The sequence below is a fragment of the Octopus bimaculoides genome, chromosome 2 (assembly GCF_046866305.1).
Source record: "Octopus bimaculoides isolate indiv1 chromosome 2, ASM4686630v1, whole genome shotgun sequence".
Classification (NCBI taxonomy): Eukaryota; Metazoa; Mollusca; class Cephalopoda; order Octopoda; family Octopodidae; genus Octopus; species Octopus bimaculoides.
Genome location: NC_142929.1, coordinates 129466813 through 129493635, shown reverse-complemented (window position 1 = coordinate 129493635; position 26823 = coordinate 129466813). Strand labels below are relative to the sequence as shown.

The 26823-nt window shown below is 37.1% G+C and overlaps 1 protein-coding gene across 6 annotated transcripts in view; it reads right to left on the bottom strand.

Annotated features, from left to right (window-relative positions):
- The window catches only part of LOC106874304 (ankyrin repeat and IBR domain-containing protein 1), a 303299-nt gene that overhangs the window by 95121 nt on the left and 181355 nt on the right, over positions 1-26823 (bottom strand). For all 6 annotated transcript variants that reach the window (XM_089338084.1, XM_089338105.1, XM_089338091.1 and 3 more), the window contains 2 exons: positions 7781-7906; positions 423-479 (listed from right to left, as the gene is read on the bottom strand). In XM_089338084.1, coding sequence (XP_089194210.1) covers positions 423-479; positions 7781-7906 — 183 coding nt within the window. The remainder of the gene's footprint in view (positions 1-422; positions 480-7780; positions 7907-26823) is intronic.

Sequence of the window (26823 nt, the reverse complement as noted above, 5' to 3'; positions counted from 1 at the left end):
AGCCTACTGGACAAAATGTTTTGCAGCATTTTGTCTCTCTTTGTTCTGAGTTCAAATTCTACTGAGAGTGACTTTGCCTTTCATCCATTTGGGGGTCGATAAAATAAGTACCTGTTGAGCACTGGGGTCGATATAATCAATTAGCCCCCTCCCAACAAAATTTTAAGCCTTGTGTCTATAGGAGAAAGAATTATTGTTAGTATTTAACCAATTAACTAATCATTTGTTTGATTAACTGTTCAATCAATCGATCAATCAGCTAGGACTGACAGATCAGAAAAGAAAAAAAAGTGATTGATGAGGTGATGGATGATGACGAAAAGACTGACAAATCTAATGGATTGACTGACAAATTGACTACCAGTCATTTTATTTCACTAAAACCAAGAGGTCGTCAGTGACTAAGAATGCTAATCACTTACCTCTGTATCACTAACAGGAATAACCACCTCTTCATGATCCTCTTGGGAACCTTCATTCTACAAACAAACAAAAAAAATGAGGAAGCATTGTTATTTGTTCAAGTATTAGTATGAACGAAACTTAGTAGTAAAACCAAAATGGAAAACATTCAAATTTTAAAACAATTTAAAGATATAATGATTTTGTTTGATTACAAATATCAATTTTAAAGTGATGAAAATTGAAATTGGAAATATTTCATTTTGAAAGTTTGTGACAAAAAAACAAGACAAAAACAAATAAAATGAAAAGTAAAAAAACTTTTGTGGTAAAGTTTTATTTAAATCCAGGAATTCTAGACACATTCCAGGCCATTGCTATACACCATTACACACTCAATTTTTAAGAAATATTATTACATAGGTGGAGATGTAGCTGTATGGTAGAAAGCTTGCTTCAGAAACCACATAGTTCCATGTTCAATCCCACTGTGGGAACACTTTGGGCAAGTGTCTTCTACTATAGCCTTGTGAGTGGATTTAGTAGGTGGAGACTGAAAGAAGCCCAACATGTGTGTGTGTGTGTGTGTGTGTGTGTGTGTGTGTTTGTGTGTTTGTGCCTCTGTTTGCATCCCCATCACCACTTGACAACCAGTGTTGGTATGTTTACATCCCTGTAACTTAGCAGTTCGGCAAAACAGACCAATAGAATAAGTACCAGGCTTAAGAAGTAAGTCCTGGGGTTGATTTGTTCGACTAAAACCCTTCAAGGTGGTGCTCTAGCATGGCTGTAGTCCAATGACTGAAACAAGTAAAAGAATATTAAGAACACTGAAAGTTCTATGTGGACACTTGGTTTGCTAGAAACACCAGTCCAAATTTCCCCATTTCATCTATCCTCCATTCATCAACTTACATACATTGGATAATGATGAAGATGCACTATGCAGAATGAACTCTGCTGAAAGGTTTCATCAGAGCTGTCTAAGACAACAACATTATTTAGAATCACAGATTTCATAATATCATAAAAGTAACATCATAAACATTCAGACAGTAACAATTTCACAATTTATTCAAAACCTAATAAAAAACTGGTTGGTAACTCAACAAATCAGAAACAAAATAATGCTTCATTTTACACTTTCTGTTTTAACTGCCAAACCTTTTGAAATTTTACCTCGAGCTAAAGTCTGATGGTAAATTTCCTTACAACAACAACAACAGCAACATCATCATCATCATCATCATCATCATCATCACCATCACCATCACCATCATCATCACCATCATCATCATCATCATCACAACTGCAGTTGTTTTAACACCCATTTGTCCATGTCTGCATGGGCCGGATGATGTTTATTGAAGCAAGTTTTCTATGGTCAGATGCCGTTCCTGTTGCCCAATTCACATGTTTCCAAGCAACGCAATAGTCCCACGTGGCTGGACATATTTTCATGGCATTTTGGAAACAAATGGCACTGCTTCTATGATGGTGACACTTATTTACTTCTATTGAGCAGCATGCACAGACAAAGATACTAACACACATACAATACATATCCTACAATGGCCTTCTTTCAGTTTCTGTCAGCCAATTTCATTTACAATGAATTGGCTGGACCAGAGCAATAGCACAAGCCTTTGGCCCAAGGTGCAGTACTGCACAATTGTCCTTTAGCCTCAGCAGAGCTATGATTAACCCTTTAGTATTTAGATTACTCTGTCAAACATAATACTTATTCACATTGTTTTGAACTAATCATGCATTATCTTGTAGTTATGAAATTTTCCAATTCTAGGGAAAGAGGGCGGCTTATAAATGCCAAAACCTACCCTGGCGAAGAATGTACCCCACAACATAGATTAGTAGTTAGCGACTTTGGGATCAAGGCAAAATGGGTGCCCAGAATTAGACAGGCTTGGAGGAGAAGGGTGTGGAAGCTTAAAGACCCTGCAAACGGACAGAGACTTAGAGACAAGTTACTTGAAGCATTTAACGAAATAGAAGGGGATATAGCATCATACAACGTGGAAGACAATTGGAGATTTCTGCGGGACAACCTGTTGAAAGCCACCGACCAGATTTGTGGGTGGTGTAAGGTCCCCTCCCGACCCAGAGTAACGTGGTGGTGGAACAAGGAGGTAGACAGGGCTATTAGACAAAAGAAACAGGCTTGGAAGGACTGGAAGAACGGTGGTAGCAGGGAATTGTACCAATGTGCCAGAAGGGAGGCTAGGCGACAGGTTTATTTAGCCAGAGGGGAAGCAGATAAGGAAAGATTTGCCAATGTTCTGCGCCGTGAGGACCAAAGACTCGAGGTATTTCGTGTTGCAAGACAGTGTAGGAGAGAGAATAGTGATGTTGTAGGAGAGAAATGTGTTCGCATGGATGATGGTACGCTTGCATTAAATGAGGATGCAAAGAAAGAGGTCTGGAGATGCCACTACGATAGATTGCTTAATAAAGAGAATGAATGGGAGAAAGAGAGCCTGTCGTATGTCGACCCAATAGAGGGACCAGCTATCCGAGTTGATAGTACCAGGGTAGATAAAGCAATTAAGAGTATGAAGACCGGGAAAGCCCCCGGCCCATCAGGAATCACTGCAGAGATGTTCAAAATATCTGGCAGTGTTGGCTATAGCCTAGTCACCCGTATTACGAACCAGGTGATACACGAAGGAGTCATACCCAATGACTGGTGTAGCAGCATCATAGTCAACTGCTACAAAGGTAAAGGTGACGCTTTAGATACAAATAATTACAGAGGCATCAAGCTGTTAGATCAGGTTATGAAAGTTACAGAGAGGGTCATAGCCCAACTAATTAGGGAGCGAATCAATTTAGATGAGATGCAGTTTGGGTTCATGCCAGGTAAAAGCACTACTGATGCCTTATTTCTAGTGAGACAGTTGCAGGAGAAATACCTAGCTAAGGATAAACCTCTGTACCTGGCTTTCGTTGACATGGAGAAAGCCTTTGACAGGGTCCCCCGATCCCTTATCTGGTGGTCAATGAGGAAACTTGGGATAGAAGAATGGTTAGTGAGAGCTGTGCGAGCCATGTACAGAGATGCTGCCAGTAAGGTGAGGGTTGGAAATGAGTACAGCAATGAATTCCGGGTAGAGGTAGGGGTCCACCAAGGTTCCGTCCTCAGCCCCCTCTTATTTATCATAGTCCTCCAGGCAATCACAGAGGAGTTCAAGACAGGTTGCCCCTGGGAGCTCCTCTATGCTGATGACCTTGCCCTAATTGCGGAGTCACTATCAGAACTAGAGGAGAAGTTTCAGGTGTGGAAGCAAGGTCTAGAATTGAAGGGCCTTAGAGTCAACCTAGCTAAAACCAAAATCCTAATAAGTAGGAAGGTAGATAAAACACAAACCCCATCAGGTAGATGGCCCTGCTCAGTATGTAGAAAAGGAGTAGGTAGTAACTCTATAAGATGTACCCGGTGCAAGCTATGGACACATAAGAGGTGCAACAACATCAAAGGCAGGTTAACTAGCAAGTTAGTTTTTGTTTGTGGCAGATGTTCAGGTGCAATAAAGACTGTAAACAAACAGGAAACAACCAGGGTGAAAAACTAGAGGTAGTCGATAGCTTCCGCTATCTGGGCGACCAAGTTAGTAGTGGGGGTGGGTGCGCTGAAAGTGTAGCTGCTAGAATAAGAATAGCCTGGGCAAAGTTTAGAGAGCTCTTACCCCTGCTGGCGACAAAGGGACTCTCACTCAGAGTAAAAGGCAGACTGTATGACGCATGCGTACAAACAGCCATGCTACATGGCAGTGAAACATGGGCTGTAACTGCTGAGGACATACGTAAGCTCGCAAGGAATGAAGCCAGTATGCTCCGTTGGATGTGTAATGTCAATGTGAATATCCGTCAGAGTGTAAGTATCTTGAGAGAAAAGCTGAACATTAGAAGCATCAGTTGTGGTGTGCAAGAGAGACGATTGCACTGGTATGGACATGTGGTGAGAATGGATGAGGATAGCTGCGTGAAAAAGTGCCACACCCTAACAGTTGAGGGAACCCGTGGAAGAGGTAGGCCCAGGAAGACCTGGGCTGAGGTGGTGAGGCAAGACCTTCGTACATTGGGCCTCACCGAGGCGATGACTACTGACCGAGACCTTTGGAAATGTGCTGTGCGTGAGAAGACCCGGCAAGCCAAGTAAGATCGTTGCCAGTGCCCCTGGACTGGTTCTTGTGCGGGTGGCACATGAGATGCACCATTTTGAGCGTGGCCGTTGCCAGTACCGCCTGACTGGCTCCTGTAGGATTTTCGAGCGAGATCGTTGCCAGTGCCCCTGAACTGGCTTGTGCGGGTGGCACATAAAAGACACCATTTCGAGTGTGGCCGTTTTCGTGCGGGTGACACGTAAAAGCACCCACTACACTCTCTGAGTGGTTGGCGTTAGGAAGGGCATCCAGATGTAGAAACTCTGCCAAATTAGACTGGAGCCTGGTGTTGCCATCCGGTTTCACCAGTCCTCAGTCAAATCGTCCAACCCATGCTAGCATGGAAAGCGGACGTTAAACGATGATGATGATGATGATGATGATGATGAAGAGATGAGGAATTATGTACATTATTTACATTTGACAGATATTTGTCCTCATCATGTTTGTAGTTAACACAATGTTTTGGCTGATATACCCTCCAGCCTTCATCAGGTGTCTTGGGGAAATTTCGAACCTGGGTTCTCATTCCTAATGTATTTTTCGATATTATTATTATTATAATTATTATTATTATCATTATTATTATTATTGTTCAGGTCACTGCTTCGAATCGAACTCGGAATCTTGGGGTTAGTAGCCTACGCTCTTAACCACTACGCCATATGCCCGTGAGCATATGGTGTAGTGGTTAAGAGCACAGACGTCAAATGTAAATAATGTTATGAAATTTTGATGATGTTTATTTTGGGAATGATATTGCAGGGTAGGTATGAGAGACTGGATCTGCCCAGTGTAAATACCAGAGAGTTAAGCAATATATGATGGACTCACTCTTCCCTATTGAGCACATGCATTTGTTGAATCAACCGAACAACTTATTCATTAAATTAGTGTACCAAGTGGCTGAGTATTCCACAGGTGTGTGTACACTTAATATGATTCTGAGTAGAATGAATATGATATTGCTGTAACAAAGCTAAACTTTTGAATAACAGATACAACCCATCAGACAGGCTTCCACATAGTTTATTTTTTATCTTTTACTTGTTTCAGTCATTGGATTGCATCCATGCTGGGGCACTACCTTGAAGGGTTTAGTTAAACAAATAGACCCCAGGACTTAGCCTTGTACTTATTCTGTTGGTCTCTTTTTGCTGACTGGGGTTGTCAATTAGTGGTAGGAGACAAACACAGATACAAAGACAAATGCACATAAATACATATATACAATGGGATTCTTTAAGTTTCTGACCCCTAAATACACTTCCTAGGCTTTGGTTAGCTCAAGGCTATATGAGAAGATACTTTCCCAAAGTGCCATGCAGTGGGACTGAACCTGGAACTATGTGGTTGGGAAGCAAACTTCTTATAATGCAGCCATGCATCAATTTCATTTACATGGCTTGAGTGAAGCCAAAGCTCTGGTAAAGATACTTGCTCAAGGTATCAGATAGTAGGAACAAACCCAAGACCTTGTGGTTGTGAAGTGCATTTCATAGCCACTTAGCCACGCCCATATTCTGCCAGTGTGTCTTTCTTTTTTTAAGATGCTACAGATTATGTGGAATTTTGTAACTAAAAATGTATAAAACAGTCAAATAATCTTCTGTCATCACATTGCCTTGCAGTATCCCACATTCTCCACCACAAGAAAATATGTTTCCAGGCTTTAGAAGTAGTAATAGCCATTGCAGGAATTTTTTATTACAATAATATATATTTGCTTATGTGAATTAGGAAATGGTGGCGAGTGAAATTTTCTAAATAGAATTATGAGCCTTCACTATATAGAAAATAGTCTAATATCAGGGCATATAACAGAAAGTGTGTGTTCAATTCCCACGCATACTAATGCCCATTTTTTCCATTATAGGGGCTTTTATGCCCTAATATTAAACTATTTTCTAGAGCCACTATACAGTGAAGGCTTATAATTCGATTCCAAAATATTTATTTATTATTTATCTATATACATACACATTTGATATTACTGTTTGGAAAATTCTCTTCTCATAACATGCTTTATGATAAGCAAAATAGTTTAATAATATACTTATAAGCTAGAATTCAAAGTTTATTCGTTGATTCATGTTATTGCCAGGCTTTTGTTATTTCTGATATGAATGGTTGTGCAGTTTCCCTTTGAAGTTCACTTGTTTACACATAAAGCATATGAGATATTTTAAAATAATTTCTAATAAAATTCTATCTGCAATAAAACACATACACACATGCACGTTTACATGAAATATTAAATAGTAAATATTTCTTCATAGCTGATCATTTAATAATCTTTTTTTTGTTTTTCTTTATAAAATATAAAGACTAACAATTTCAATACAGACAGAAACAGAATAATTTTACAATAAAGATTTGCAATTTTCAATTGTCTATTCTTCAGATATAATACATGGTCCAGTGAATTCTACTAATATAATTGTTATAGAAAAGTTAGAGAAATTCTATTGTAGTAAATATTATTGGATGACATTTGATATTTTGTTTGTAGGAATCCTATGTAAAAGGATAACTTTTAGAAAACTTTTATGTTTATATTATTTTTCAGTCTTCCTATTTCTATCAGTAAAGGTTGAAATTATAACCCTGGATATTTGCTTTAATAACCCTTTCAATCTAAATTTAAATGACCCTTGTCACTATTTTGTAGATTTCCCACTTCTATAAAACAGCTTTCATTTGACTAGGAAAATAATGTGATTTTCAAGTATGTGATGTGACAACACAATAACTAAATTTTAAGCAATGCTGAAATCTAAGGGAACATCTAATTTCATTTTATCTATCAAGCTGTTTCTCAGATGTATCGATATTTTATAATATGAGTTGTTTGTTGAAATTGTTGTTTGCATTTTGAACAGCAAAGTCTAAAATGATGATCTGCATACTGATTCTTAATACATTCCAGCAGATTTAAATGTAAATATGTTAGTCATTGTTGTACATGTCACAGGAGAAAAACTCCTCTTTTACAACATGTTCATAACACACTTGGCACATTGGTGCAAGGGGTTCTGGGACATCAGTATATCAACATATTTTTCATCAGCTAGAAATACTCAGTCCTTTGAGTCTAAACAGCCACCGATGTGGTTTATAATTTCTGCAAACAAGCTGTTTTCTGATCAGTGTGAATATCTGCTTAATGAAATACTGGATCAAAACTGGGTACTTACAGAGAACACCATTTTTGATTCCAAAAACAAAGCAATGTCTCCATGTCCATTTTTTTCCGCAATATCACAAGGTGTCAGTTGATCTACATTTTCTATAAATAACGGAGATCCATTTTGTACAAGTAACTGAAAAAAAACCAAAAGTTTTATATGCAATCAATTAAAACAAAAGGAAGTTAGAATAAGGAAATAGTAAAAAAAATTAAAACAACATTGACACAATTATCCTTGTTAATTTTGAAGTATGATCATTACATCAACCAGATTATCAGATGTAGTTATACACTGCTAGTCACAATGCACTTCACCACATCGTTTTGGCCTTCAAATGATTTCACCTCACTGGCTAGGTGGGCAAGTTGACATTCCCACTGAACAGGATACTGATTCATCACAGGGTTACCTGTTTATAGCTGAGCTAGAGTAATGTGAAATGAAGTATTTTGCTCAAGAACACAAAACACCACTAGTCTGGGAATTGAAACAATGATCTTGTGATTGAGTGTGCAATACCATAACTCCAAGCCATGCACCATCACTTAAAGTATAATAGTAATCAAGAAAAAAAAAAGAAGAAATATTGGGGTTGATATTTTAAGGTAGAAATAATTTATTTTCTATTTCAGGGTTTAATTAGAAAAGATTGGGCAATGCCCATAATCACTTTGAAGTCCTCTGAATCAGAAGAGAGAAACACAGGAAACCATCCTAACATGCAAGCAATACATCATGCCTTCCACTCAGACACCAATCTCTTACTCATTAACTATTCAGACTATTTCTGTTGTCCAGTTTATATTCTCTATTCCAACTTTACTCGGAAAATTACAACTTCCTCTGCATGTAATCCACTTAACTGTCACACCTGGATATTATTGGCAACGAATTACTTCCAGTTGCTCCCACTTAAAAATCCCCCTTTTTTTATTCTTCTGAATTAATTCTCTGGTCGGCAGCAACTTTTTAATTATCACTCTCATCCTTCATTGAAAACATCTGTCTCACATCCCTCTTCTTTAAAACTTGTTCTAGCTCCCTTCAACAATGATGTCTACAATAAGAACTACAACTATTACTACTACTCTTTGCTACTGCACTCCTACCACATTGATGCTAGCATTGCAGAAGCTGAATCATATGAAATTTTCAACAGATCACTGCTTGCTCTTATCTATGATTGACACAAAGACACTCCAGACAAACCTCATTTCTTTCTTACCTTCAACCCTGTCCTATCCTTTTCCAAACACTTACTATCTCTTCCCCTACCAGGTTATCTGACTTCTACCTAATCAATGCTTCCCACCATCCATTCACACATAGTGATGAATCCCCTATCTTTAAAACCTGTGACTCTTCCATTATTATTCTGATGATCCTTGACAACAAATATACTTCATTACAGATACATTGACATCAGCTAATCTGGTGGCCAAGGCTACTCTCTTAGTCATATCCCTTCACTTGCCTCAGACACCCAGAGCTCACAACACCATAGTTTGTAAGTGGCTGACCTGCAGCTGCACACAAGTAATTCAAGTAAAGAATGACAGACACAACATCTGGAGAAACACCTCCACCAACTGGGTAGATTTTATTCATCCACTATTGCAATTCCTCCAACACTATTACAATTCCATAGCATATAAATATGCTCTTAGCTTAGACTTTTTGGTGGGCAACCAGATTGAACAGTCTCAAGTGTAACTGCCTGAAACTGTAAGGATATCTGATGACTTGACTGACGAAAGAAAGCCACAAATGACCGTTCTTTTTTCCCCGTCTGCCTTTGTATCGTCTGTCTGTCGGATGCTTTATTGTCCTCTATTGTGTTTTTTGTTCCATTTATATATATATATATATATATATATATATATATATATATATATATATATATATAATCTTTATTCTTTTACTTGTTTCAGTCATTTGACTGCGGCCATGCTGGAGCACTGCCTTTAGTCGAACAAATCGACCCTGGGACTTATTCTTTGTAAGCCTAGTACTTATTCTATTGGTCTCTTTTCCCAAACCGCTAAGTTCTGGGGATATAAACACACCAGCATCGGTTGTCAAGCGATGGTGGGGGGGACAAATACAGCCACACAAACACGCATATACATCTATACACACACACACACACACACACACACATATATATATATATATATATATATATACACGATGGGCTTCCAGTTTTTATCTACCAAATCCACTCACAAGGCTTTGGTCAGCCTGAGGCTTTTGTATTACATCGGAAAGAAAATTCTTGGACAACCAAACTACCTTCAATCCCGCAACCAATCAGTGTTGCCAACCAATCAGGAGCAGCCAGCATGTCTATTGTGACTATATAAAGATTGACAATCACTCTATTTGCTCATTAGCTTTTTAGCATTCTGTGTCAGATGTATTTGCGAAATACATCACTTTTTGTGCAAAATGGCTCAAAATATTGCACTTCCAAAGCTGGCTCTGCCTGGCATCATACTGTATCACTTCAAACATGGCACATCCGTGCATGGCACAGCTGAACTAATCTGCAAAGCGTTTGGCCCTTGCACCGTCTCGAAAAGTACTTGTGGTAATTGGTATCAGTGCTTTGCATCTGACAATTATTCACAGGAAGATCAACCTCGAGTTTATTCATCGAATCCTGTATATAAATTCATACATCATCATCCTCCTCCTCTTAACATTCATTTCTCTATGATTGCATGATTGGATGCAGTTTCTTGAAGCAGAATTTCTAGAGCTAGATACCGTTCCTGTCACCAAACCTCACTTGTTTCCAAGCAAGATATTTTTTCCACATGGCCAAACATGTTGTTGCAGAATATTAGAAATGAATGACACTGTTCACATAGCAGTGACACTTAGAGCTATCACGCAATGTCAAAACAAACACACACACACACACACACCACACATGACAGGCTTCTTTCAGTTTTCATCTACAAAACCCACTCAAAAGATTTGGATTGGCCTGACGTTATAGAAGAAGACACTTGTCCAACGTGCAACCATATGATTAGGAAGTAAACTTAACCACACAGCCACACCTATACCTACATACACATATATGAAAATACATTCACACATGCAAATACAAAAGCTAAAATTTCAGTTAGAAGCAAAGAGCAGGACTTGCTACATAAAACTGTATCGACAAGTTTATGTGATAAACTGCATTAATAGTTAAATGAAAATATTAAATCTATAGTCAGCTTAAATCATGGCTAAAATCTACAATCAGCTAAAAATCATGTTAAGATTATGTTCCACATAACATGATACAGACAAATTATGTAATATATAATGAGCTAAGATGCAACTTCATTACAACTGAAAATGTAAAGAAAAAAAAAAATCGAACATACTTTACATTAATAGTAAAAAGTAGATATTAAATCAATAGTTTTTTTCATTTTAACAAATATCTCAAAGAGTGTCTTTGAGAACTGAGTCAAGAGTTATCAGTATTATAAAGTAATTAATTATTTAGTCCTGAAAATAGAGCCATCAATGAACTCCAGTTATTAGCTGCAGAGAAAATGTCTAACATTAAATTTTCACTGTTCTTATTCGACAATTTATATCGAGATGTTTATTTTACAAAGATGTTAAGTCTGTGCTGAGATTGAAATGTACAGATGAAATCAGTTGACACTGTTCATAAGACACAAACCATTTCCGCAAAAGACACCCATACCCGGGAAGTAAAGATCAATCAATCAATCAATTTGTATCTTACTGAAATGTCTTGGCTCATTCCCCCCACCCCACCCCACCCCACCCACCCACTACTTCTTCCCAAGTTATTCATATTTGCGAAATCTCCAATAAGAAGAAGAAATGATTTTCTTATCTAGAGAGAGTTGCAGTAATTTGTCTTCTACTTTTTATTTGTTTCAGTCATTAGACTGCAGTCAAGCTGGAGCACCGGCTTGATGAATTTAAGTTAAACAAATTAAGCCCAATACTATTTTTTTTACTGGCCTGGTACTTATTCTTACAGTTTCTTTTGTCACATTGCCAAGTTACAAAGACATAAACAAACCAACACCAGTTATCAAGTGGTGAGGAGGGACAAACACAGACACTACTCCCTCTCCCTTCTCCCTTCCCACACACAGACGTTTCTGTCTACCACCAATTCCACTCACAAGGCTTTGATCGGCCCAAGGCTATAGTTCAACACCCTTCTCCAAGGTGTCACAGAGCAGGACTGAACCTGGAACAATGTGTCTGGGAAGCAAACTGCATACCTCACTGCAACACCTGCACATAGTATTTTATCTTTAAAACAAGAGTGTATATGCATTTTATTTGCACATATCTTGTATCTTTTTAAATTATCTTTTCTATGTTTCATTCATTAGACTGGGGCCATGCTACAGCACTGCCCTGGAGGGTTTAGTTGAACAAATCAACTCCAGTGCTTTTTTTTAAAAGTCTGGGACTTATTTTATTCATCTCTTTTGACAAATCACGTTATGGGGGATGTAAACACACCAACACCAGCTGTCAAAAAGTGGCAGAGGACAAATAAACACTGACACACACATGATGGGGTTCTTTCAGTTTCCATCAACCAAATTCACTCACAAGGCTTTGGTAGGCCTGAGGCTAAAGTAGATGTCCATGTAGTGGGCTTGAACCTAGAACCATGAAGTTGGGAAGCAAACTTCTTACCACACAGCCATGCATGCACCTACGCACCTACGATATTTGTATTCTTTAACAGATTTCCCTTTGTAAAGATGTAATCTATAATTTACAAATGATGGAAGAAAGAGAGAAGGCTTAGAATGTATCATCAATCTTATAACCTTAAGTAGTTACATTTAATATTTATTTGATTTATATAAATAAAAATGTATATTTTTATTTTTAATTTTCAATCCATGCTCATTATTATTCAAAAATATAAGCAAACTTTGAAGTCTTCCCTGGCGAAATGAAAAGATTTGAAGATGGCAATTAAGAACTTTAATTTCTTCCACCATATATTAATTAAATAGTTACAGCAAAGATATTTACTTTGAAATTAGAAAATTTACACTTATAGAGTTAATGATGTTAACTTTTTAAATGTTACATTATGTGAGCCAGAGTTGAAATTAGTTTATAAATCTGCATATACTATCAAACATTTCATTAAACAGACTTCATCAGATGAATGACCTAGTCCTCAAAATTATTAATATCAAAGATTAGATTAATAATTATTCAATTATAGCTAACAAATGTTTAACACACAAACATTGGTTTTAGAACAGTATGTCTATGAGGCTGTAAATCCTATGAAGAATAAAGAGTTAAGAAAACAACTAAAAGAGCTCAAATCCTGTCATTATAACATGAGGTTACTTTTCTTCATATCATTATCTTTAATATGTCTTTGAATGGCAGAACTGTAAGCACATCAGACAAAATGGTGCATTTTTGTCTGGCTCTTTGCCTTCTGAGTGCAGATTCCAAAAAAGGTTAACTTTGCCTTTCATCTATTCGGGGTCAATAAAATAGGTATCAGTTGAGCATTGGGTGGGTTGGGGGTTAATGAAATTAACTTACTAAAAATTTGCTGGCCTTGTCCCCAAATCTGAAACCATTACTATTATTCATCATTATCATCACCATCATTTAACGTCCATTGTTCATGCTGGCATGGGCTGGACGGTTTGACCAGGGCTGGTAAGCTGGAAGGCTACACCAAACTCCAGTCCGATTTGGCATGGTTTTCTACAGCTGGATACCCTTCCTAATACCAACCACTCAGAGAGTGTAATGGGTGCTATTACATGCCACTGGCACGGGTGCCATTTGTGTGACACCAGTATCTGCCACAACTGTGATTTTGCTCAGCTTGATGGGTCTTCTTTACAAGCATGACATAGTGCCAAAGGTCTTAGTCATTGCCTCCGTGAGGCCCAAGATGGTGAGCTGGCAGAATCATTAGCATACTGGACAAAGTGCTCAGTTGTATTTCATCCATCTTTAAGTTCTATCTTCAAATTCTGTTGAGGTCAATTTTGCCTTCCATCTTTTCGGGGTCAATAAAATTATTATCAGTTGAACATTGGGGTCGATGTAATCGACTCATCCACTCCCCCAAAATTGCTGCCCTTGTGACAAAATTTGAAATTATTATTATTATTATTATTATTATTATTCGATACTAATGCTTGGGGGGGGGGCGGTCAATAAAATAAGTACCAGCCAAGCACTAGGTCAATGCAATTGACTACTCCCTCCCTCTGAAATTGCTGGCCTTGTGCCAAAATTTGAAGCAATTATTAGATACTGATATCTTTACCCATTTTCTTTCGTAAGCTTCTATTATTACTATGTTTGGTCATTATTATTATTAGCATCCATTTATGTATTTCTATGTTCTTAGGTTTACAAAATCATATATTTACTATGGATAAACGAGAAACTGATAATAAGATGGTTCTATGTATTCCTATAATTTTTGTTATTCCTATAATTCCTGTGATTTCTGTTATGAGTGAGAGATAGTATAAAAATTTCCCTACAGTTGCCAGTTGGAACACCTGCCTACATCACCATGGCTTGACAGCCAGTACTCCTGACATTATCATAGGCAACTAAAATAAACCCAACCTCATTAATGGAATCTTCCATTAGCACCATAATGTAGAGAGCTTCCTGTAGAGATAGCTCTTGTAGAATAAATAGCTTGGCAACTATCACAATCCTCTATAATTATGAAGACAGCTTCAATTCCAACTAAGTGCCCCTAAATGAGTAACAAATCTTGGAAACAAACTTTGATGACTATAAAAATTACTGTATTACAGTCACACTAAGCAATCATATCATTATTATGAAGGGGTGTTACAGATAATTAAATAACGCATACCCTCTACCATCTGTCATGAAGAAGACCCAACCACTAAATGCCCATGCCAAAAGTAAAGTATACAAGTAAGGCATGGACTCTGGAACCTGTATCACAGGTTGCCTTACTGGGAGGACAAAAGTGGTTTCAAATAAAAATTAATATATAATGCTGCCTGACTGGCTCCTGTGCTGGTGGCATGTAAAAAGCACCATTTGAGTGTGGACGTTGCAAGTGCTGCCTGACTGGCTCCCATGCTGGTGGCACATAAAAAGCACCATTCAAGCATGGTTGTTGTCAGTACTGCCTGACTGACTCCTGTGGTGGTGGCATGTAGAAAGCACCATTTAAACATGGTCGATGCCAGTACAACCTGACCGGTGGCACATAAAAAGCACACCCACTACACTCTCAGAGTGGTTGGCATTAGGAAGGGCAACCAGCTGTAGAAATCTTGTCAGATCAGATTGGAGCCTGGTGCAGCCTGATGGCTTGCTAGTACTCAGTCCAACCCGTGCCAACATGGAAAGCGGATGTTAAACGATAATGATGATGATGGGATGGGACAGCTTCTCTAATGAATGGAAAGGGACATAGTGGAGATACAGTATATAAAAGTGTTAACTGCTAAGAGTCAGGCCTGGAAGAAAGAGGAAACAAGGAACAATATCAAGTAGTTTACAGTTAATACGTGTAGCAAAGAGATATGGAAAGTCAGGGATGTGCCGACAGAAATGCAAAGTGTTCTGGATTTCACAACAGTATGTGAGTGTAAATAATGACAACTTTGGGAAAAAGTGTGTATGGGATGATAGCAGCGCTCAGACAGGCTGACAAAGAATATGTATGTAACTAATGCACAGGAGTATCTAACAGTATGAGAACTATGAAATATTCTTTCAAATGCATAGAGAAAGCCATAATAGTAGTTCATAGTTTGTTGCCTAGGTAACCTAATAATCATAGGAGTCCAGAGTTCAAGAATGAGTTGGGGAAATCTGAGGGAGCTATTAATGTTTCTAGCAACAAGGGGATTCTCTCTCTCACAGATTATCTGATGTTTGTGTATAAAATACAATGTTGCATGGTAGCAAAATTTGGGCACTGGATGCAAGGAATGCGCAAAAGCTGTAAAGAAGTAAGTAAGCCCTGTTGGATGTATAATGTTAATGTGCATGAATGGCAGAGCATAAATGAGCACAGAAAAAGACTGGATATAAAAGGAATGAGATGTAGCATTCACAAGACATGATTGTGGTGATGTGGACATGTGATGCATATAGTGGATAACAGATGGATAAATTTCCAAATGATCCAAATGGGAGATCATGAAGATGAAGAATAAGAAAGACACAGGAATAAATAGAGAAAGCTGATCTCGGGGATTACAACAAATGGCGAGACACTGTGCTAGAGAAGATCTGTCAAACCCACAGAAAAGTGAGCATAACATGATTGCAATGATGATGATGACAATGAATGATTAACAATTTATTATTTATATATATATATAAATTATTACTGTTATAAAAATAGAGACAACATATAAAAATTTACTGATCACAAGCCAATACTAAAAGCAGTATCAATCGCTTGATGTTTTTATGATCAGAGTTAACTATTAATAAGTAATCAGCCTTATGGGGTGTGGAAGATGGAAGTTAAGTCGGGTTTTTATAAATAATACACTGAAATAGTTTAAACAAGTTATTCTTGTCAATGATTTTCAAATTACAATAAAGCAAATATATATATTTATACATAAACTTATATGTTTCAGATCGCTAATATATTTATATAAAAAAAAATTCTGTAAACACACACTTATTTACAGATATTTAGTTTATATTCTTTTGATGATCTGTTTGTTGTTTTAGGATTGTTTTTTTAGTCATTCTTCTTATTGATTTTCATAACTATTATTATATAATTAAAAGACTTAATCTGTTCTCATTTCTATGAGTAGGTGGGGTATTTTTTTTTTAGCATTTTGATTTTTCTAAATCTTCTCAGACTGATATAGTTGAGACAATTGAAAATTGAAATTCAGTAAAATTCAATATTTTGAGAGAAATTAAGTACAGAATGAGGCTGTACACAGATGTCACTATCATGAGAGAAAGGATAATGCAGCACAATCAAAAGACACAGAATGTCAGTAAGATGGTGCTCATAGTGTGCTCAGATACTATTTGTGGTGTGTTCAAAAGCAAAGACTCATCTGTTGAGTATTTTCAAGCCTGGGAATGTCGCAGTTTCTCTGAGAAAGATATCTTTTATCGATTACTTGTTTCAGTCATTGGACTGCAGCCTATGCTGGGGCACCACCTTGAAGGGTTTTAGTTGAAGGAATTGACCCCAGTACTTATTTTTTTAAGCCTGGTACTTATTCTTATTTCTTTATTGCCCACAACGGGTTACACATAGAGGGGACAAACAAGGACAGACAAAGGGATTAAGTCGATTACATCAACCCCAGTGAGTAACTGGTACTTATTTAAATCGACCCCGAAAGGATGAAAGGCAAAGTCGACCTCGGCGGAATTTGAACTCAGAACATAACGGCAGACGAAATGCTGCTTAGCATTTCGCTCGGCGTGCTAACGTTTCTGCCAGTTCTCCGTCTGGTACTTATTCTACCAATCTCTTTTGCTGAATGCTGGTTTATAAACATGTAAATAAGCCAACACCAGTTGTCAAGTGGTGGAGCAGTGGGGGTGGGGAAAAACACAAACATGCACACACAGACATATTTAGGTATATGATGGGCTTCTTTCAGTTTCTGTCAACCAAACTCACTTAGAAAGCGTTGGTTGGCCCATAGCTATAGCAGAAGACACTTGCCCAAATTTCCATGCAATGGGACTAAACATGGAATCATGTAGTCAGTAAGCAAACGTTCTTACCATGCAGTCACATGATAAAATTTATAATGTGAGGATTTCATTGTGTTTTGAAGATGATAAGCAACAACCGTATAAATTTTACAAATTTTCTACCTCAGGACAAAAAAAAAAAAAGCTTTTGATATGTTAAAAGTCTTTGACACAATATTTAAGATGTGAAATTAATCACTGAAACTAGTTATCTACCTATACTTTTGAACATCTTTCATAAATGTTTACCAAATTTTAACTTAAAATTAATAAAATCTTTATCATGCTTAAAAACAAGGCAACTTGTTAGAAAAAAAAATCAATTTATAGTGGATCTAATGTAGCAATTAAGTATAATGGAAAGTATTGAGTTTTCAATCAGCTGATAACTAAAAAAATGTATATATACATAAATTAGGAAATTTAATCATTAATATTATACAGAGTTTTATTACAAAGAAAACTTAATAATCTATTCATCTTAACTAAAGTGAAGGTTTTATGTTAACATAATTACAAATTCAAAACAGCAATGTAGTAAGAAATTCACTTCCCAAACTGTTGGTATCAGGTCCAGTCCCACTGTGTGATACCTTGGGCAAGTGTCTTCCACTATAACTCTGAATCATTCATACCTCATGACAAGATTTGGTACTAGGAAAATGAAAAAATCCTGTCCCCTCCATGTGTGTGTGTGTGTGTGTGTGTGTGTGTGTGTGTGCGTGCATGCATGCGTGCGTGCGTTTGTGTGTGTGTATATTTGTGTCTTGTCTTGATATTACATGACAACTGTAAGAGAATGCAACATCAGTCATGTGGTATCATTTCTTTCCAGTCATTTGTGAAAAACATGGCCAACCAATGGGAAATATTACTTTGCCCAAAAACAAGTGAGGGTTAGTGGCAGGAAGGGCATCCAGCCACCAAAAATCTGTCTCAACAAATCGTGTCTGAGCCATTTAAGTATGGAAAAATGAACATGAAAATGATAATGATGATGATATTTCCTACAGGAAAATCTCAAAGTATTTAATAACAACAAACTACAATGTAAGAGAAAACATGCTAATCCATAAGTCACATATGTGAGTGCAATGTGTGGCCCATTAATGTAAAATTTTCAAGAAAACTAAAAACTAATTTAGATAAACTGAGCTTAGAGATGATTAAAAAATTGGGGCCATGAATCAATGTAAATGGTAATTAAAATATTCCAGAAATAAAACATAAAATATCAATTTTGCAGCTGCAATTGGTAAATCAATATTTTGCTGACCTGTAGCTTTGAATAGATGTCTAAAACTTACAAGAATTTCTTCAGTTCTTCCATTTCTTGTCTGTAGTCCTCAAATTGCAGACTGTACAAAATCTTGGTGAAGCTTGCTTCCCAACCACATGGTTCTGGGTTCAGTCCCAGTGCGTGGCATCTTGAGCAAGTGGCTTCTACTATAGCCTCAGACCAACCAAAGCCTCATATATATATATATATATATATATATATATATATATATATATATATATATATGTATCTGTGTTTGTGTTTGTCCCCTCGACAGCGCTTGACAACCAATGCTGGTGTGTTTATGTCCCCATAACTTAGTGATTCAGCAAAAAAGAGATCGATAGAATAAGTACTAGGCTTACAAAGAATAAGTCCATGGGTCAATTTGTTCGACTAAAGGCGGTGCTCCAGCATGGCCACAGTCAAATGACTGAAACAAGTAAAAGAATCATTCAATGTTTGTTTTCTTTGTTTTCCATGCTTGGCATGAGCTGGACAGTTTGACAGGATCAACCAAGCCACAGAGCTGCATCAGGCCACAATGTCAGCTTTGGCATGGTTTCTTCAGCTGGATGCCATTCTGAACACCAACCACCTTACAGAGTGTATGGGGTACTTATTTTGTGGCACCAGTAGTAGTGAGGTCATCTATTAACTTTCAAGACAAAGTAAAGAAAAGGTAGCAGTCCTCCTGACTAAATGGAGGTGTCAATTGTTTTTTTTTTTTTTAAATACTTTGAATTTGTTTGTGCATGGAATGTTTATTAGAATTTTGACTACAAAGTCGATCTTGATTGCAAAGATATCTAACACATTGTGTAAAAAAAACATAAACACATTTCTAATAAAGTAACATCATATATCTACCTTTTGAATAGAAATTTCTATACTTTTTGTTAACAAGAATCTCATATAAGGTCTCTTTTAGTAGTGCTAAGTAGAAAAGAAATTGTGGTTTTCCTCACAGGCAAACATACTTTATTTTTTCTGAAAGAATTTAATGAGATTCCAGAAACTCTTTTTTTTTATGTATTCTTAATAAATTACCTTGCATTGAGAACATGTTAACAAATAGTATAGTAAGACAACAAATATTTAAAAAACTTAGTTATCGCCCTAAATACAATCATTCTTCACAAACTGGTTTATCATGTATTTTATATCAATGTTAAAAATACTAATAAATCTCTGACTCCCAACAATAATTCAACTAAATACATACTGCTCATTATCTGGTTTTGTCAATAAATACAGCCAATAAATCAATATCTATTCAGTCTAGCATTTAACATTTCTGCAAAACCAGTGACCTGACAATAACTTATGTCGAAGGACATGTTTAACAATTAACTTGCATGTGGCACCCAAATTAGTAGAAACTCTGTTAATAGTAGTTGTAGTAAATTAATTTATCATCCAATTTTCCTTTCCACAGTTTTATTATATATGAGAATAGTAATAAGGAGGAAGTCTTATCTAAAAGAAAACTGTTACTATAATTGAAAGATCATTTTCTTTGTAGAAAACTTACAATGTGTATATACAGAACATAATTACTTGGCAAGATCTCTATAAATTAAAAATATAAATATTTCCTTGTATTTGAAAGCCAACAATGCAAATCTAGTGATATATATGTAGGGCTTTGTTAACACCAAATACAAACATAGTGGTATTCTTTCAGGTTAAGACTAGAAAATAGAGTTTTATCACTATTTCAGTATATGATGAATATAAAAAGCATATAATAGGTTTTGATAAAAATCTTTTCAACAATACTTATATCCTAATATTCAGTATGAAAATATCATTCATATTGTCAGTTGTAAAAACAGGAAATAGTCTCATTTCCTATAATCTTCCTTGATCATGCTACATGTTGATTAACAGATAATTTGATATTAATAATTTACATGATAATATATAGTAACAATATTCTGCTTCTGAGTCTTATTTTAAAAGAATAATATCATGTCTGGCTGTATGAGAAAAGATTTCAGGATGATATGTTGAGTTATGCAAGGAGAAGTTAAGCTGAGGAAATGATTAAATATTGAAAACATCTGATATGTGAACGTGAGATAACTACACTGGCATGGATATATAATGCGAACAGATGGTTTCAAGTAAAAGATAAACTAAAGAATGAAGTGATCAAATCAAATCTATACAGATTATCTTATAATTATTATTATTGTTGTTATCATTGTTATCATCATCATTCTTCTTCTTCTTCTTATTGTTGTTGTTGTTATTGTTATCATCGTTATTATTATTAAGGCGATGAACTGGCAAAATCATTAGCATACCAGAAAAACGTTCTGAGTTCAAATTCCTCTGAGGATCACTTCACCTTTCATCCTTTCAGAATCAATAAAATAAAATACTAGCTGGGCACTGGGGTCAATGTAATCAACTCGCCCCACCTACCAAATTTGCGGCTTTATGCCTATAATACAAAAGATTATTATTATTATTGAGATGTGGGCCCTGAATGCAGAGGACACATGAAGGCTAGAAGGGAATGACCCTAGTATGCTCTGCTGAATGTGCAATGTAAGTATACAAGTGAGACAAAGTGCTAGTATTGAGAGGAAAGTTAGGAATTAGATGCAGTGTGCAAGAAAGAAGACTACACTGGTTGGCCATGTGAGACATATGGATGTAGACAGCAGCATAAAGAAGTGCCGATCACTTAAAGTGGATGGAACTTGTGGAAGAGGGAAACCCAAGAAGACACAAGACAAAATATTGAAGGCTGATCTCAGGACACTGTGCCTTATGAAGGAAATGACAAAGGACCAAGATATCTGGCACTTTGCTGTACTCAAGAAGACCTGTCCACCACAGAAGAATTGTTAATTCTCCACCCCAACCAGCTGAAGGGATTTTTGCCTTGCAAGTGACCTCATGTGAGTCCATGTAAAAAGCACCCATCTCAGACAAAATGCTTAGTGACATTTTTTCTGGCTCTTTATGTTCTGAGTTCAAATTCTGAGGTCAGCTTTGTCTTTTATCCTTTAAGGGTCAATAAAATAAAGTACCATTTTGAGTACTAGAATTGATATGATGGACTTGCCCTCACACCTCAAAACTGTTGCCTTGCGCCAACATTAGAAATAAATATTATTATTATTATTATTATTATTATTATTATGGCGGCGAGCTGGCAGAATTGTTAGCACACTGGGTAAAATGCTTAGCAGTATTTCACCTGTCACTATGTTCTGAGTTCAAATTCTACTGAAGTCGACTTTGCCTTTCATCTTTGAAGGGTCAATAAATTTGTAATCGACTAGCCCCTTCCCCCAAAATTTCAGGCTGTGTGCCTTTAGTAGAAAGGATTATTATTATTACTATTGCACTTAAAAAAAAAAAAAACCCTCACAACAACACACATTCTTTGTTTTTTCCTGTGCTGTGCATAATGTTTTTCTTAATGTAAACCCTTGTAGTTAATAAAGAAGTCATTATTACTATTATTATTATTATTCATACCATACTCGATGACTGGTACCTGCGCCAGTGGAGCACTAACAGCACTGTCTGAGGATGTTCATTGCCAGAGCAGCTGTCTGGCATCCATGCTAGTGGCCCGTAAATAGCACCATTTGAGCGTAATCGTTACCAGTGTTGCCTTCTAGCACTTGTGCTGGTGGCACGTTAGAAAATCATTTGAGCGAGGTCATTGCCAGTGCCGCTGGACTGGCTCCCATGCAGGTAGCACATAAAAAACACCTTTTTGAGTGTGGCCGTTGCCAGTACTGCGTGACTGGCCCTCGTGCCGGTGGCATGTAAAAGCACCCACTACACTCTTGGAGTGGTTGGCGTTAGGAAGGGCATCCAGCTGTAGAAACTCTGCCAGATCAGATTAGAGCCTGGTGCAGCCTTCTGGCTTGCCAGTCCTCAGTCAAATCATCCAACCCATGCTAGCATGGAAAGCAGACGTTAAACGATGAACGATTCAGTAGTCTTATTTTTATCATATGCTTTCACTGCACTACTGAGCACAGCTCTGTGTGCCTTGGGTATGTGCTGTGGTTTGTTATGTCTCTCTTATTTTCACAGTATAGAAAGTGTTTTATGTAAGATGTGTGCGGTGCCTAGTAGTGCTATTTTTTCTATGTTATATACACTTGTAAGTCCTGGTGTTTTTGTAATGTATTATCATTATTATACAAAGGCTATTACATGCTAATTCAATTAGCAGAGATATTAAGTTGAGATTTGGTGACAACAAATCTCAGGAACCTTTCTTAGGATTCTTGTAGAATTCAGCATAGCACATTTTGCAAACCCACAATATTTCAATTCTAATATCCTTCAGTCTCTTCAGTTTCAATGTTGGCCATTATGTCATGTGCAACAGTTACATCTTCATCTGTTTGGCTACATACTGATATTTCTCAATCTTCTTAGCTTACTTTCCATGCACTCTATCTCACAAAATTTCAAAATCATACAAGATTTGTACTTTCGGTCTTCCATGATCATATCTAGTCTCCCTGCTTCGACAGGATAGTCAATTTTCATGACGAAATCCCATAAAATTCTGTAAGCATCGTCGTCGTCATCGTTTAACGTCCGCTTTCCATGCTAGCATGGGTTGGACGATTTGACTGAGGACTGGTGAAACCAGATGGCTACACCAGGCTCCAATCTGATTTGGCAGAGTTTCTACAGCTGGATGCCCTTTCTAATGCCAACCACTCAGAGAGTGTAGTGGGTGCTTTTACGTGTCACCCGCACGAAGGCCAATCAGACGGTACTGGCAACGGCCACGCTCAAAATGGTGCATTTCATGTGCCACACGCACAAAAAAAAAAAAAAAAAAAAAGTAAGCATCATTTGCCATAATATTCTCTGGTTTGGGTTCATACCACTTTTCTATCACTTCATATACACAAACATAGCTAACATCTTTTTTGTAATACGAAATCTCTTAGGTCAGTTTAGAAAATCTCATTTTAGATATATTTATCTAGCTTGAGTGATTTATAACAATTTATCTTCAATTCATATTATTTTTCATCCCATTTCATTCAACTACCTCTCTCATAAAAATTTAATTTATGACCAAATATTTAGAACATTTGATATTGTATCACATAATATAACATAACAGCAATATCATTGCTGGAGACAAGGATAGCTTGAATATATCTCTATTAAATTTCCATCATTTTGGAGACCTGATGTTACATCTCTTTAATGTTTTAACATACGTATAAAGAGTCAAGAATTTATTTGTTCAAGTCTTGCAATTAAGCCTCACAATAAAATATTCATCCAAATAAAGCTGTAGCCATTCAATATTCTTCACCTACAGAAACCTTAATGTATTGCATTACCCAAACTCTCACATCAAACTGCTAGCTTTGTTAACTAGTATGGATTACTTGAGTATTGGGTTGAGTCACATGAAACACCAAGTATGCAACACTTGCAATGCTTCAATATTATGTTGTGCATACATAGAGGAATGGAAATACGAACTCACTAACACATGCACATACGGACAGACATTGTAACTTCTGCAGATTAAAAATTCTCTCACATTCCAAAAACTATTATTTAGCATTATAAAAGATGGTATTTGATGCCAGAGGTTGCTTAGCTTAACTGTTCAGAGTGCTCAGCCAGAATTTGAGAAGTACAGGGTTCAATTCCCTGTAGCGGCATGCTAGCCACTCCCCCACCCCATCTTCTAAAAGTACTTGCCCAATTTTCTAAGCTGTATTCACAGCTATTCTGCATTTGAGATTTACTTTATTTTCTGTAATATTATATAAGCTTATCATCATCGTTTAACGTCAATTTTCTATGCTGGCATGGGTTGGACGGTTTGACTGGGGACTGGCAAGCCAGGAAGCTGCACCAGGCTCCAATCTGATCTGGCAATGTTGCTACAGCTGGATGTCCTTCCTAACACCAACCACTCCAAGAGTGTAGTGGGTACTTTTTACATGCCACTGGCACAGAGGCCAGTCAGGTGGCACTGGCATCAGTCACATTCGGATGGTGCTTTTTATGCGCTACCAACACAGGAGCCAGTTGGGGTGGGGTGGGGCTGGCATTGACCACATTCAGATGGTGGTTTTTACACGCCACCGGCATGGGGAGACAATCAGGCGGCACTGGCAACGACTCATACATGAATGGTGCTTATTACGTGCCACCAGCATGAGAGCCAGTCAAGCAGCACTAGCAATGGCCTCAACTACAATTTCCATTTTTTATTGTGATTTGTGGCCATGCTGGAGCGCCACCTTAATGGGTTTTTTAGTTGAAGAAATTGATCCCAGAACTTATTCTTCGTAAGCCTAGTACTTATTCTATCGATCTCTTTTGCTGAACTGATAAGTTATGGACATGTAAACACACCAACATTGGTTGTCAAGTAATAGTGGGGGGGGGGGGAGACACACAAAGACATAAATAAATATATATACATAGACCACCATCATCATTGTTTAACGTCTGCTTTCCATGCTGCCATGGGTTGGACGGTTTGACTTAGGACTGGCAAGCTAGAAGGCTGCACCAGTCTCCAATCTGATCTGGCAAGGTTTTTACAGCTGGATACCCTTCCTAAAGCTAACCACTCCAAGAGTGTAGTGGGTATGTTTTACATGCCACTGGTATGCAGGCAAGTCAAGCAGTACTGGCATTGACTATGCTTGAATGGTGCTTTTTTCATGCAACTGGCACAGGATCAGTCAAGCGACACTGGCAACGACCATGCTCTCAAATGGCACTTTTTATATGCCACCGGCATGGGAGCCAGTCAGGCGGCACATATATACAACAGGCTTCTCTCAGTTTCCATCTCCCAAATCCACTCACAAGGCTTTGGTTGGCCCGAGGCTATAGTAGAAGACACTTTCCCCCCAAGGTGCCATGCAGTAGGACTGAACCCCAAACCATGTGGTTGGGAAGCAAGCTTCTTAACACACAGCCACACCTACACCTGTATATATACTCTTGTTTTGAGTTCTATTTTTCATGTTTGTATAGGTAAACCTGTGTATATATATATATGCACACACACAACTAAATGTTCATGCATTTTAAAAATGAAAATTATTGAAAGGTTAACACACAATCACTATGCATGCTTTTTCATATTTTGAATGCAGGTACCCAAGCATCAAAGCGTTCACTTCAAGAATTTCTACTCAAGTAAAACTTTTGTTACCTTGAACTGAATAAAGTGCCATTAATTCAGATAATTATTAAAATTATTCATAACAATCAATTATTATTATTATCAATGTTACGAAAATGAATGTTAAACTCTTTAGCATTCAGATTAATCTGTCAAAGGTGATGCTTATTTATTCACACTGTTTTGAATTAATCCTGTATTATCTCATAGCATTGAGATTCTGATGATGTGACTGTTTATTCTTATGATGACATTATAGGGTAGGTGTGAGAAACTGGACATGGCCAGTTTGAACATTAAACAAGTTGAATATTTGGGTCAGATACGATTGCTTTAAATCCTAAAGGATTAAAGTGACAGAAACAGTTAAGTAGTGACTTAAATGAGCTGCAGGGTTTAATTTCTATTTAATTTTACTTTGCAGTTAATTGTATTCTGACTTCAAACCCCTGTGGAATTAACTTTGTGTTTCATAATTCTGGTACTAATGAAATTAGTACCACTAATATATGTGTAGACATGACTGAGCAGTAAAGAAGTGGCCTCCACAATCCTCTGATCCTAGGTTCAATCCTACTGTGTGGCATCATGGATATCTTCTAGTATAGCCACAGTCGAGGCAATGAAATCAGGGAGAGAGAAAATGTTTGAAAGCTCTTCAACTCAATTATACCTGCACTTCAAAACACCAGCCTTGTCACACACACACACACACACACACTGTCATGCTGGCTCTTTCTGAGAATTACATTATAGGTACATTTTCTCTGAGGAATATTCAGCCACTCACATGCTAATACAATGTTACTGATTAAATGGTTGGAACCATCACTAAAAATGATAGAGATC